Genomic DNA, 12,819 nt, shown 5'->3' with positions numbered 1-12,819 from the left:
AAGCCTGATACTCTCTTTGCAAACAGATAAATATTTGCACGCTGGTACTGTGTGACCATCCACCCAAATGTGTGCATGCAGAATAGAGCACATTTTGCCAGTTGATTTGTTCTGCCAGTTGCTAGAACTATAATACCGGCTTCCTTATCTTTCTAACTCAACTAGTCCATAAGAGGAAAAATCAAAGTCCGTACTGTTACTGAGGGTAAAGAAGCGATGCATGGGGACATAATACTACTAAACACTTAGATAGCACTTCATATATTCAGAGTGTTGTACAAACATTACTAAATTGATTCTTACAACAACCTGCAGGATACTTAAGTATTATTTTCCAGAACAGGACCAACAGCAGTAAAGGGCACAAGAACATGCCTGAAGCCATGTCAAAAAACCCAGATTAAGATTCAGGATATCTCATCTCACACATACTTCCTTCTCCTGCACACATTTGCTTTCACTCTCATTTCCACTACTCCAGGAATGCTAGGCTGTTTGTATTAAGCTCCCATACATACTAAGATGACTAACCAGTGAGATGTCATCATGATTTTACACGGGAAACTTACACCCATTTTAAGGGTGTTTACATAAATAAATAAGCCCACCAAAAAGAAGTGAATTGTTTATTTACACTATCAAAATAAAAGTCATTAATAATGATATGTATCATACATACTCTACAGGAACGGTCACATTCACTGCCTCATTTATTGAGACCTCAAAGGAAAGCCTAAAATTAATAACCAGGAATTATGCTGATTACAACACTGCATCTTCTGGTTATGCTGGTGGCACTTATATAAAGCCTACAGGAGGTTTAAAAGCTCAAAATGAAATCCTTGTAAGGTAATGGGACACAACCAAGGGACAGATGCCATACAGAGAGACCTAAAAAGGCTTGAGCATTGGGCCCAAGACAATCTCATGAGGTTCAACAAAGCCAAGGACAAGGTCCTGCATCAGATCATGGCAAACCCCACTACCTATACAAGCTAGTGGATATAAGGATGGAGCACAGCCCTGCCAGAATGGCCTAGGGGGTGCTGCTGGATGACAAACTGGACATGAGCCAGCAGTGTGCCCTCGCAGCCCACAAAGCCAACCGTACCTGGGCTGCATCAAAAGCAGCACGGTCAGAGAGGCACAAAGGAGGTGATTCTGCCTCTCTGCTCTGTGCTGGTGAGATCTCACCTGGAGAACTGCATCCAGATCTGGAGTCCTCAGTACAGGAGAGATGTGGATCCGTTAGAGCACATTTAGAGGAGGGTCATAAAAATGATCCACGGGATAGAACAGCTCCCCTACAAGGACAGGCTGAGAGCTGGGGCTGCTCAATCTAAAGAAGAGAAGAATCTGGGGAGAACCGATAGCGGCCTTCCAGTGCGGCTATAAAGCGAGGCTATAGGAAAGAAGGGGATGAACTCTTTAGCAGGGTCTGCTGTGATAGGACAAGCTGAAATGGTTTCAAACCAAAATGGTTTCTTGTGTTCAAGAAATGTGTAGACATGGCACGTAGGGACATGGTTTAGTGGGCATAGTGGTGATGGTTTAATGGCTGGACTAGATGATCTTGGAGGTCTTTTCCAAGCTTAATGATTCTATGATTCTAAAAGAGGGAAAAATTCGATTGGATGCAAGAACATTTTCTACATTAAGGGTAGTGAAGCACTGGAACAGGCTGCCCCATCCCTGGAGACATTCGAGGTCAGGCTGGACCAGGCTCTGGGCAACCTGATTTAGCTGTAGGTATCCCCATTCGTTGCAGGGGAGTTGGACTAGATGACCATTAAAGGTCCCCTCTAGCTCAAATGATTCCATGATTCTACATCGTCCAGCATCCAAAATGCGATGTGAAAATTAGAGATTTTGGTTACAGTTCACAACAGGCCAATTTCATTAACACAACCTGTCTGAAGTGGTATAAAACCAGAAAAGGGGTGATGGTTGTTAATTGCTAATTGCCCAAGTATGGAACGAACAAACAGAGAATCCATGCAAAAGCTAAGAGGGTGGATTCCTAATGCTGTATCACGAAAAGAGAAAAGCATGCCTGCTGAGGAGGGTGGTGTTCACAGAGCAGCTGGTAGAGTTCATCCGCTCAACTTTCTCCAGCCCTGAAAACAGCCTGGCAGCTCCTTCCTCTCAGATGTACCTTTTTCTTCTTTTATGATCAATAGTCCCAGGAGAGACTTCAGAGAAAATGCTGGCCTCAAGTACTCAAAATACTCAAGAGTTAAGTCTGGCATTTTTAGAATACCTGCGGGTAGTCTGGCAAGTCAAGTATCCCACATTCACCCATCTCTAATGATGATTATTATGCACCAACAGCTGTCTACAGTTCAATGGATGAGGATCTAATTGATCTCATTACCTCCCCCCATATAAAGCGAAGTGTGTTGCCACTCTGTGGGTCTGTGGATCCTGTGCTGACTGAGGGCCTTGTGCTGGAGACATGGAAACAGAGTATTTGGTAGTGCTGTTAGTTTGCTCTCAGCTGGTCAAAATCTACAGAAACAAACATTGTGTAATACACCATATAATACAGTGCAGCGTGGCTTTTGTCTTACCAGTTTAATACTGAATAGCTCTGATAGCGTTCATATGAATATTAATTTTGTAATAAAAAGCAAAAGACTGGTGTATTAGTTATGTGTTCTTTTGTTACTCTTAGTCTTTAATTATTATTATTAATGCTATTATGTCCAATTTCCCCTCACCTCGCTCACCCTCACAGTCTCCACTGCGGTGCCCTGTCTCAGGCAGCGAGCTCCTTCTGGAGCCAACAACAATGTTACTCAATTAACCCTCTGGCAGGATATGCTACACTATATAAATGGCGCTGCTTCCCCTCCGACAAGTCTCTGCACATCATTTCAGTTGTGCTCCCAGTGATGCAGCCCGGGATCCGAAGCACCGTCTCCAAGTCGGGTCACCTGCCCAGCCTGGCTGCCTCCTGCCTAGCCCTGCGTGCACTCCTCCGTGCAGCAGGTAGAACTGAAATATTTATGCACGTGTGCTCAGCTGAGATGTGTCTGTATTTCAGATTTTAAAACTTAGGCTTCCAAAAAAAGGAAAAGCCTTTTGCAGGAACAAAATGCCCGAATCTACCTCTCTTAGACGGGTGTAAATCCTCTCTCTTTAATAAAGTTATAACTGATTTATAACAGTCTGAGAGGAGATTCTGGCCCATAATATAATATAAAATGCACAGCTTTCTGCAGTTTGCTTATTCATAAAAATTACTCCAATGTCACTGTGGAAAAGATGCAGTGAAAAATATCTATTACTCTGCAACCATGCAACTGCCAAATCTCTCTTGTTTTTTAAAGAACACCACTGTTCATTTGCTAGACTACGGCAGATATATTTTTAACATAAAAACACTATATTTAATTGGTTATGGATCTCAGTTCTTTTAGCACTACTGGAAATCACACAAAAACACATTAGTACAGAGCAATTAGTGCAATGGCAGTAAACAACTAAGGCACTATTAAGCTGTGGGTGATTAAATAGTATTACTTCTTTATTTTTTTATAATATTAGACTTAGAGAAGATTTTAAACATATATTCCCGTTAATATTAATAAGTGATACAAAGAGCAGGTGTCTTTCACTTTCTTAAGACAATTTTAGTCAGGGCACTTCACTTTATAAGACAGATCTCCTTTTAATAGAAGATCTGTCTCTTTCTATGGTATACTGCAGTATTTCTTATCTTACTACGCTGGGACATTTATACAGTAATATTATTTAATGGGAGTTATGAAATCACACACTGTTCCTTCACAAAATAATACCCGTATCTCTACCACCGAGGAACAAAGAGCTACCAAACTCCCAAAATAATATGCAATTATTTATATCCGTGCAAAGAACAAATCGGGTACTATTTGACAAATTTACTACAATGGGCGATAACAAACACTGTGATAAGTTAGCTTGAATGGCAGTAACCTTCAGGCAACATAAAAGACGAGAATCTGACCCAAGGACAGAACCCTTGTGGTATACCTTTTTAATCTGCCTAGCCCGCACAATCTCTCTGGACTCTGCACTTGTTTATAGATCATCCTCATGGTCTGGCACATCTTTTCCTCGGCATCTGATTAAGTTAACAATGTGCTGCTATTTGCATGCAGATTTGCCAGGCCTTTCTCTACAGCTGCTCCCAAAGACTTGGTCTTTCTCTGTAATGTGATAGCACAGCAGTCAGTAAATGCAATCTTTGTCAAACCCAGGTGTGCTCTTGATTTGGTTCTCATTCGTTCCAAGCAATTTTTCTTTCTGTAGCATTTATAAGGCTCTATTATAGTATAGCCACATCTGGAGCTAAAATTCTTCTATTAATGATATACTTTTACCACTACGAAGACAAATTCAGAGACAGCTACTAACGTTGTTGTTGTTCTTGTTCCCCCTTTGACAGCTTGTATTTTCTTTCTGTAGAAATTTAATTTTTAAAGCAGCATTCCTGATTTTTGCTTCCATAAAAACAGTAACGCAAGCACGAAATCTAAATATTTAGTATCTCTATTCATGCTATCAGCAGCATATAAAGCATTGGTTGTTTTTTGTTGGTGGTTTTTTGGTTTTTGTTTTTGGTTTTTTTTTTTCCCCCAGAAAACAAAAAAACTTCAACATTTTGCATACAAATATGACTCTGTAATCAAGTATCTGTCCCCTTGAAAGAGTTACGATCTCCTCGGGAAAGCAAGAATGAAAGTGGTTAAACAAAAAACTTACTTCGTTTCCTAGTGGACGATGGTTCACATCCCAGAATCGCCAAACAATTTGTTCTCTCCAGAGTCAAAAAGCAAAACCAAATTTGATCAGCATGGTGACTTAAATGCTGTATTTTCCTTGTGCAATGAGGGTAATTTTTCAAGATCAGGTTTGAAGCAGATTAGTGCAGAAATATGAGCTAAGCCTTCAGTCTTATCATCTGAGTATGGATAAAGGATGTATTCACCCAAGAGCACTGCGAGTTATTTTCTAAGAAAAATTTTTCCTACCTCTTTTATTCCTGTGAGTTTAGAAATCATCACAGTGAAGTCATAAACGGATACCAGCAGACTGTTTGGGCAAGTGAATATCCACCGTCTATATGTACACACCAGAGGAAATACTAAAAATCTTATTTCTTAATTTCAAACCTACTTTACGTTCCAAAAGGCAGCCTTTTTTCTATGTAAATACCTGTGTGCTTCTAAATTACAAGAGCACTACAAAGAAGTACCAGTCTCCTCAAATGGTGGATGAATGCCACCTGATCCAATCCTTTTTAGGTGGTCCTCTGCTAACCCCTGGTCAAGGAAGGTTAATTTCCACACGCCAGGTTGAGATCCTGACTTCGCCATGATTTATTTCAAAAGGCTGCATAAATGACAAAGTTCTTTTTCTTCATCACGTTTCTTCCACTCTGCTTTCGCTGTTTTTTGACATGTTTGTATCAAAATCAAAATAATGCAAATGTGCCATGCCTGTGCAGCTGAATTCATTAAAGCGCTGCTGCTTTCTGAACTATTTTTCTTTAATAAAAATAAGAATAAAAATATCAAATTAGCTTTCTCCACAAAAATGAAAATAGAGCTGTAATGTCCCTCATGAGAGACTTTCTAAACTGTCCTACTGAAGAACAAGCTTTTATTTATTTATGGCACATTTTATTTTCCTAAATCACTTATTCCAGATTATTAGTTTGGCCCCATATACGCTCCTGTGCGGGCACACGCAGACACGTGCCCACATACACACACACACACACACACACACACGTGTGCACACAGAAAACGGTACCAAAAAATTTCAGAAGGAAAGCAGGAGCTGTGTAACCAGATTACATCAGAGGTTATGGTGGGAATAAATAAAATACATTTTGCTTCTATAGCGTGGCATTTCAGCGGCGATGGTTTGACTTTTGGCCCACACACATATGCCAATGGCAAGGCTAACTCTAGGGACTAGCAAAAAAGAATGTGTGTTCACAGCTGTACAGTACACCAATACAGATTACATGTTTTCAGTGTTGCGGCCACAACAGAATGCTAATTAACATACTGGAGTGATGAGAACGGCTGTAAGGGCCTTATTGTTCCATTATTTCATGCAGCCCAGCTGCCTTTGTTTATGTCACTTATCCTCTCTTGCCACAGGTTTTTACTCCAAAAATACTATCCCAATACAACGTTAATATTTAAAAAACAAAGAGGTGGCAGATTGTCATTTTTGTGTCAGTCTCAAACTGCAGAACTGTTAAGCTGTTCTGGTTCGGTATTTAGAAATAATTTAACAGCCATATTCAGACACTGCCTGCATTCTAACATAATGGCTGAATACTTGAACCAAGCAAATGCATAACTATCCTGACATCACTTATGAGATTTAGATTGGTCAGTTAATGGAAGTCTTTACCAGAATCAATACCATAACAGCTTCTTGAAATGAACGTGATTTTTTACACAGAGTGCTGTGAACAATAAGTACAGAAATATCCTACCTTTGTATACAGCACAAAGAGACTGGGATTTGAAATTAAGAAGCAATTACAGTTTTTTGCAAAGTAATGTTACAGTTGATTATTAGAAATAAACACATACTAAATAAGTACTTTTTAATAAATAGCTGGAGAATATTAAAATTCCACAATCCTATTATTCCTTTTTTTCCTACTTTTTTAACAGCCATTTTATCTGCAAGCTTGGTTATCATGTTGCTGTTAAGGATTAATATTGATGATTGTTGCCAACAATGCTTAAATATTGCAGAAAAACACTTTTTATGAAAGAGATGTAGCCCTATCTGACTGTAAGGAATATTAGTTATGCCTGCTGCTTTGACTTCGATTGATTTATGAAAAAAGCAATGTTAAATACCGTTATTATTCTTATTTGTATTACAGTGCTGCCTGAATGTCTTGGCTGATATTGGCCAGATTCCGATCAGGAGCCCCGCACTGCGGCTAAGGAGATGGTAACAAGAGCAGCCCCCATCCCAGGAAAGCTTACAACTCCCAGCTGGGATCCCAAAAGCACTCCTGTTTCTGAACAGAAGAATCCACCAACACTGCTTCATTAACGGCGTGCTGACGAAGTTACTCACAGGTTTAAAGGAACCAATGAGGCTTTAGTAAGTTGCAACAAGTGTGCAACTTCATGTGAAAAAGTCTGGAAAAAAGTTAAGTAGAAAAAAAAAAACATCAGAAGGAAACCAGGATACTGTTGATGAGAAGTTCATAGAGCTACCTGGTTACAAATCTGTTTCTTTTCCTCATTTGCTTGGTATAAACAAAAGGGAAACAGTAATAATAATGAGGTTTCCAAGAGATTTTTTCCACCAGTAGCCTATTCTTGCTGTCAGAGCCGAGCCTGGCTGAGCCCCAGGTACATGCTGCAGCACTTCTTCAAAGGAAACAAAGAGACTGTGGTTTCAGAAGTTTAAATTCACCAGCGGAGAACCATTCACGGAGTCTAAGAGTTAACAAAATACCTGCCACCTAAGATGCACCCAGCTCACAAGAACCCTGAAAGTCAGAAATCAGGAGCCTTCCCAGAAGAATATCATCTCCCTAATCAAAGACATACTGTTGTTAATCACGAAGCACACCAAAATCCTGAAAACATTCAATTGAGTAAACGAGACCTAGTTGCTTTTTAATGAGTTTAACTGGTAATCTCAGATAAATGTGGAACTGCTTGAAGTGTCTGTCTTATGTAAGGCAGTAATGAGAGGATTTAATGTTTTCTACAGCCTACACAGTTTATAACGGTGAACATGCCACAGGTGTGGTACAATCTAATATATTGTAGTTTCTCAGCTATGACCATTCCCCTACTGTGGACAGAACATAGATTTTTTTAATTGGATCCAGGAGCTAGCTAAATTACCCAGCTGCTCTGTGTTTAAGCCCCCAGCTAGTTTATATACCAATAATAATAAACTTTCTATAATAGCAGCTCAGTCTATTACGGTGTTTCTCACTCAAACTAAATGTGGGCTGCTTTGACTTGGGCTACATTCGCTGATGATACCCACAGTATTTGTCCTGTGCTACAACAAAAAAAGATACAAATACATAAAATACATGCTTAATTAATAAAGTTTGTTTTCGCTTGCTTTGCTTTTCCAGTAGGATGATCAGCTCTTCTATGACACAGGCACATAATGCCATGCTTGGAAAGCATTGGAAAGTTGGTATTTGATTCACGTTCATTTACCACAACAACACAACACCTAGGCACAATCACAAAATGAAATACCGATCATGACCTCTTAATAAATGTTGCCTGCTGTGATTGAACGGACTAAAAAACTTCCCTCCAGATACTTCACACATGCGTTTAATTTTGATACCAATTAAATAAAATTGTTTACTGTATGTAGTATGTGAGCTGTTGGAACTCTGATAGTGAAAGAATGACAAGTATCAGACAGAGGTGTAATAGCTGTTCATCAGACCAGCCAATATATCTGCAGTGGGGGGGGAGAAACAGAAATTATATATATATATATATATTTTAACCAGAAAGAAGTCTCTTTTTACTCTAAAACTCTACCTATGTTTTCCCTGCAGAGATATCTCTTGGTCTCCTCAAACAATACATCTGTATATACTATGGTATAAAAATCATTATAAAACTAACACTTAAAAAGCAAAAGAAAAAAAAAAAAACTCCACAAAAACCCACAGCACCAAAGCTTACATTGTGACTTCCTTGAAGACAGGAAGAAACCGCCATGACTCCCACCAGTGGGATCAGACTGTATCCACAGCTTCTTAACTTTTTTAAACTGACTTCTCTCAAACGTGGTTTATGAAACTATTTAAATTAGCTTCTTATAGATTAAGCTGATAAAAATAACTGCAACAAGGCACTAAAACACTAATAAACTGATTATAAGGTCACTTAAATGGATATTCACACAGCTGCTGGGCACAGAGTGTAAGTAACTTCAGGTGCAAACCATAAAACACTGCGTTGTGCATGTAAGCATGGGCAACTACAAAACAAGAGTTGTCACGTTACAAAATTATATATCCTCTCTGTATTTAATTAGGTATTTAACTTAAAATTGTTCCCATCCTAACTGGGGACTTAAAATCACTTTTAGCACTGAATTTACTGAAGCCTAAGAATTTTCTAACAGTGGTTCCAATTCTGCAAGAAAACCTCCCTAGCTCTACATAGGAGCTGCAAGACTTTCCTACGTTACCCACATCAGACACAACATCCTCATGCTACAAACAGGCATTTTCAAAATATCCCTCAGAAAAGGGTACTTCTGTCCTCACAGTCACTCCCAGACAATCCTTAGAGAAAAGACGACTCGAAATTCCTCGCTTGCAGGCAATCCAGTCCAGGCACTATATAGCTGTCACAAGCCTGACAGGTTATTGTATGGAGGATATCATACCTTCCCCACAGAAAATCCCATGGGAAAAGCTGAGAATGAAGGAAACCCTGGTGCAATCCATCCAGTCGAGCAGGGCAGCCATTGCTTTTTCTGTGAGGGTTAATCTTGCAGCCCTGCCAAGCCTGTCTGAATGGAACCACTGCAGCTCTCCTCTCCCACATCACCATCAAAAGGCCTCCAGATCTCTCTGGTGCCCAAGTCTGCAGCGTCCCCCACCCCAAGCCGCCACACAGGGCAGGCAGCCCACCCACCCTGGGACAAACCGGCCACCTCAGGCCTACATGTGGGCCAGGAGCAGGAAGCCGGCCAGGAGGCAGCACCAGGTCCAGCCAGAAAGCGCCATCTCCAGCAGCAGCCTCACACAACGGCCCTCTCCTCACCAGCAAAATTCAGAGCTGCTCCACAGGGGAAGCACATCAAGGACATCTGCACAGGGGCTCTGCGCCTCCGCACAAACTCTAATCCAATTACAGCCATGCTTTCATGGATTCTTAAGAGGTTCCAAGAAAATGATGGCTTGAGGTTTGAGCCGCATCCCTTTCTCCCGTCTTTGTGGAGCGGAAGTTGACAGTCTGCAGCTTCCTACAGGTCTCAAGGCACCCAATCCCACCTGCCAGCCTCCATCTTTCCCTGCCACCAGCCAGCTCTTCTGCTTCCTGCCAGAGATCTGCTTTGTTCTGCATCCAGTTCCAAGGGGCTGCAGACAGTAGGAATTTCATTCCCAGGACTGTGCTCTCTGCCTGGGAATTTGAATCCTCCATGCCATTACCCTTCTATACCATCTCCAGACTGTATGGAGAGGCTTCCCCAGCAGTTGAGAAGGAAGCCTGCTGCAGAAACTGGGCCCTCTATCTGCAAGAAGCTTTCTCACATCACGTTTCACTTTCTCTGAGGAAAAACTTGTTTAAAGGCAGGATTTATAGACAGGAAAGTTATGTAATATAGGGCAGTCCAAATCCTTTGTAGAAAACCCGAGGCCAAAGGAATCTCGGAGCTGGATCTGGTAACTGAGGAAGCATTCCAACCAGGCCTGGGTGACCCTTGGTAGGTGTGTATGTTTCACAATGAATCAAAAGAAACGTGATGGCTTCACCTCTTCCCTGCTTTTTGCTTAATGCCTCGGGGTGTTTTGTTTGTTTGCTTTCAATTTGTTTTGGTGTTGTTTTTTTCCTCCTTAGAGCTTATTTAAATTTTTCCTAAGTTCAAGAGAACCTGAGGTTTTTTGGAAGTCCAGTGATTTCGGCACAAACTTGGGAATAGCACATCGCTGAATTCACGCTGCTGTAGTTCAACCACTGAAGTCCAAATCCACATTCCCTCTAGCCAACTGAGTTTCTTCCAGTGCTCACAGCACACCCCAAACATGCACTATTAATCAACTAATGTAAACCGTGTTATGCCTTATTATATTACAGACGCTGGATTTCTGTGTTTGGTGGGATGATCTTGTTGCTTCAGGGGCATATTTTTAAAGAAAACTCTGCTTCAATGCGTATTTGCAAACTGCCAAGTGAAAAACACGTTTCAACCTTTCAGGCCGACCAACTGGCATTACCAAAACATGGTAATTTAACATATATGAAGTCATATGTTCAAATGTTCAGAGATAACTCTAAGCACTCAAAATTGCTTATATGAAGAACAACAAAATAATATGAAATAATAATAATTATAGCAATAACTGCTTAGTATTTGTATGATAAAAGTGCTGAAAAGACATTAACTAATTAGTGCTCACAACACCCATGTGAGGCAGGAAAGTATAATTATCCACATGCTACAGATGGAAAACTGACAATGTGGAGATACCTGCCTTTCTGAGACATGCATGAGGGGATAATCACCTAATGCAAATTCATCAGAAACTCTGCAGGGGAAAGCACAAGTACAGTGGTCACACAGGTTCAGTTTGATCCATGTGAGCTCTGCTGCAGCGAGCATGTATTCCAGAGAGCAGCAGTGTGGAGAGGCGAGGGACAGACGTACGTACCAGGCTCTACAAACCCTGTGCAGACAGGAGACAGAGATGGCTGCAGAGATCATTAGAGGCAGCTTGATTATTAGAGCTTGACACATTTTTCTAGAACGCCACTCCCAGTGATTGGATAGCAGAACAAGATGCAAAGCCAAGTGGCTTTTGCAGGAGGAAGACACCTGTGCTCAATTCAATTCCATATACAGCTTTTGCAGCACAACCTTTGACCATATACTTAAGATTCAAACGAAACACTTAGGGTTTCCTATGCTTTCATTGCATCTCTTTTTCTATTCAGACAGGCTGGATTCCTTGCAAATGGTGCATTCTGACAATAGCTCACTTATTATTACTTTTTTTTTTTTTTCCCTCTAAGACTGTTAGCTCAATTTTGTACAACCAGGAGGTTTGGGTGACTTGTATAAAGCATGGATAAAACTACCGCTACCAATCGCAGTCAGAGGCTGATCAAAGCCAACATTCATTAACTTTGAACACAAAATTGTCTGAATCCATCAGTAACTGCAATGGTGCCTAATTAGAGAAGGCATTGCCTATTTCAAAAGCCATGCTATGTAGCTGGACCATTGAGCAGTAGAGAAAAGTAAAGAGGAGCAAAATCTCATATGAAGGAATTAAAAAAGCACAGTGATTTCACTCTTTGTGCATGGCATAAGTTATTATCTCAAACAGTGACATTGATAATAGGGGCCTTTATTTAGAGAGTGCTGAGCTTCAGCAATTCCCATTCACTTTAGGTGGAATTGAGGGTGCTCAGCAGGAATGAAAAAAAAAAAACCCACAAAAAACAGTGACCAGCCAAACATTCTGGTGTGTGGTCCAGGAAGCTGGAGAGTGCCTGGAGAAAAAGGAAGAGCCATAATTAAATACAACCCTAATGGAACACGGATAGCCAGGATCCTGCACTCTCCTTAGTAGCACTTTTACCAGAATCCAACAGTGCAAAAATAATCTCAGCTTTATTCAGTCTAGTCCCCTTCAACACAAACAATCTAGAAAGTAAGTGAAACTGCCAGTGCCTGCAAAGAAACTGCGTTGAGTGAAACCTAAACAAAGTTTTCCTTCTAACCAGAGACAAAGAGATATTAAGGACAATTTCTTATATATGCTCACTGATGCTGCAAATGTTTATTTGCTGTATATGTTGCTCCTGCCCTTTTGCATTTGATCTTTGAGTCACCCAGAAAACCAGCCTCCCTAGTAAGAACATCTGGGGGGGGGGGGGGAGGTGAAAGAAAAGGAGCTTCACAGACTGTTAAATTAACAGTGAGCTGTATATGAGCTCTAACGTTGAAGCACAGTAATTCCTAAAGGCTTGGCTGGTGCAACAGGCTGACAGCAAGACCAGCTGTAATCCCTCGCCTGCAGGCAGAGGGGGTTAGGAGGGCTCTGCAGGGCAGCTGGTG

General features: G+C 40.8%; 1 protein-coding gene across 8 annotated transcripts in view; it reads right to left on the bottom strand.

Annotated features, from left to right (window-relative positions):
• Positions 1-12,819, bottom strand: part of ZNF536 (zinc finger protein 536) — a 326,681-nt gene that overhangs the window by 199,288 nt on the left and 114,574 nt on the right. The window contains exon 1 of one of the 8 annotated variants that reach the window (XM_040645956.1): positions 2,375-2,454. The exons of the other annotated variants lie outside the window; for them this stretch is intronic. Coding sequence (XP_040501890.1) covers positions 2,375-2,384 — 10 coding nt within the window. The 5' untranslated portion in view covers positions 2,385-2,454. Of the gene's footprint in view, positions 1-2,374; positions 2,455-12,819 lie in introns of those variants that run through there. 8 annotated transcript variants of the gene reach the window in all.

The sequence above is a fragment of the Gallus gallus genome, chromosome 11 (assembly GCF_016699485.2).
Source record: "Gallus gallus isolate bGalGal1 chromosome 11, bGalGal1.mat.broiler.GRCg7b, whole genome shotgun sequence".
NCBI classification, from domain to species: domain Eukaryota; kingdom Metazoa; phylum Chordata; class Aves; order Galliformes; family Phasianidae; genus Gallus; species Gallus gallus.
Note: the sequence above shows the minus strand (reverse complement) of the source record. Positions and strands in the feature narration are given on the sequence as shown.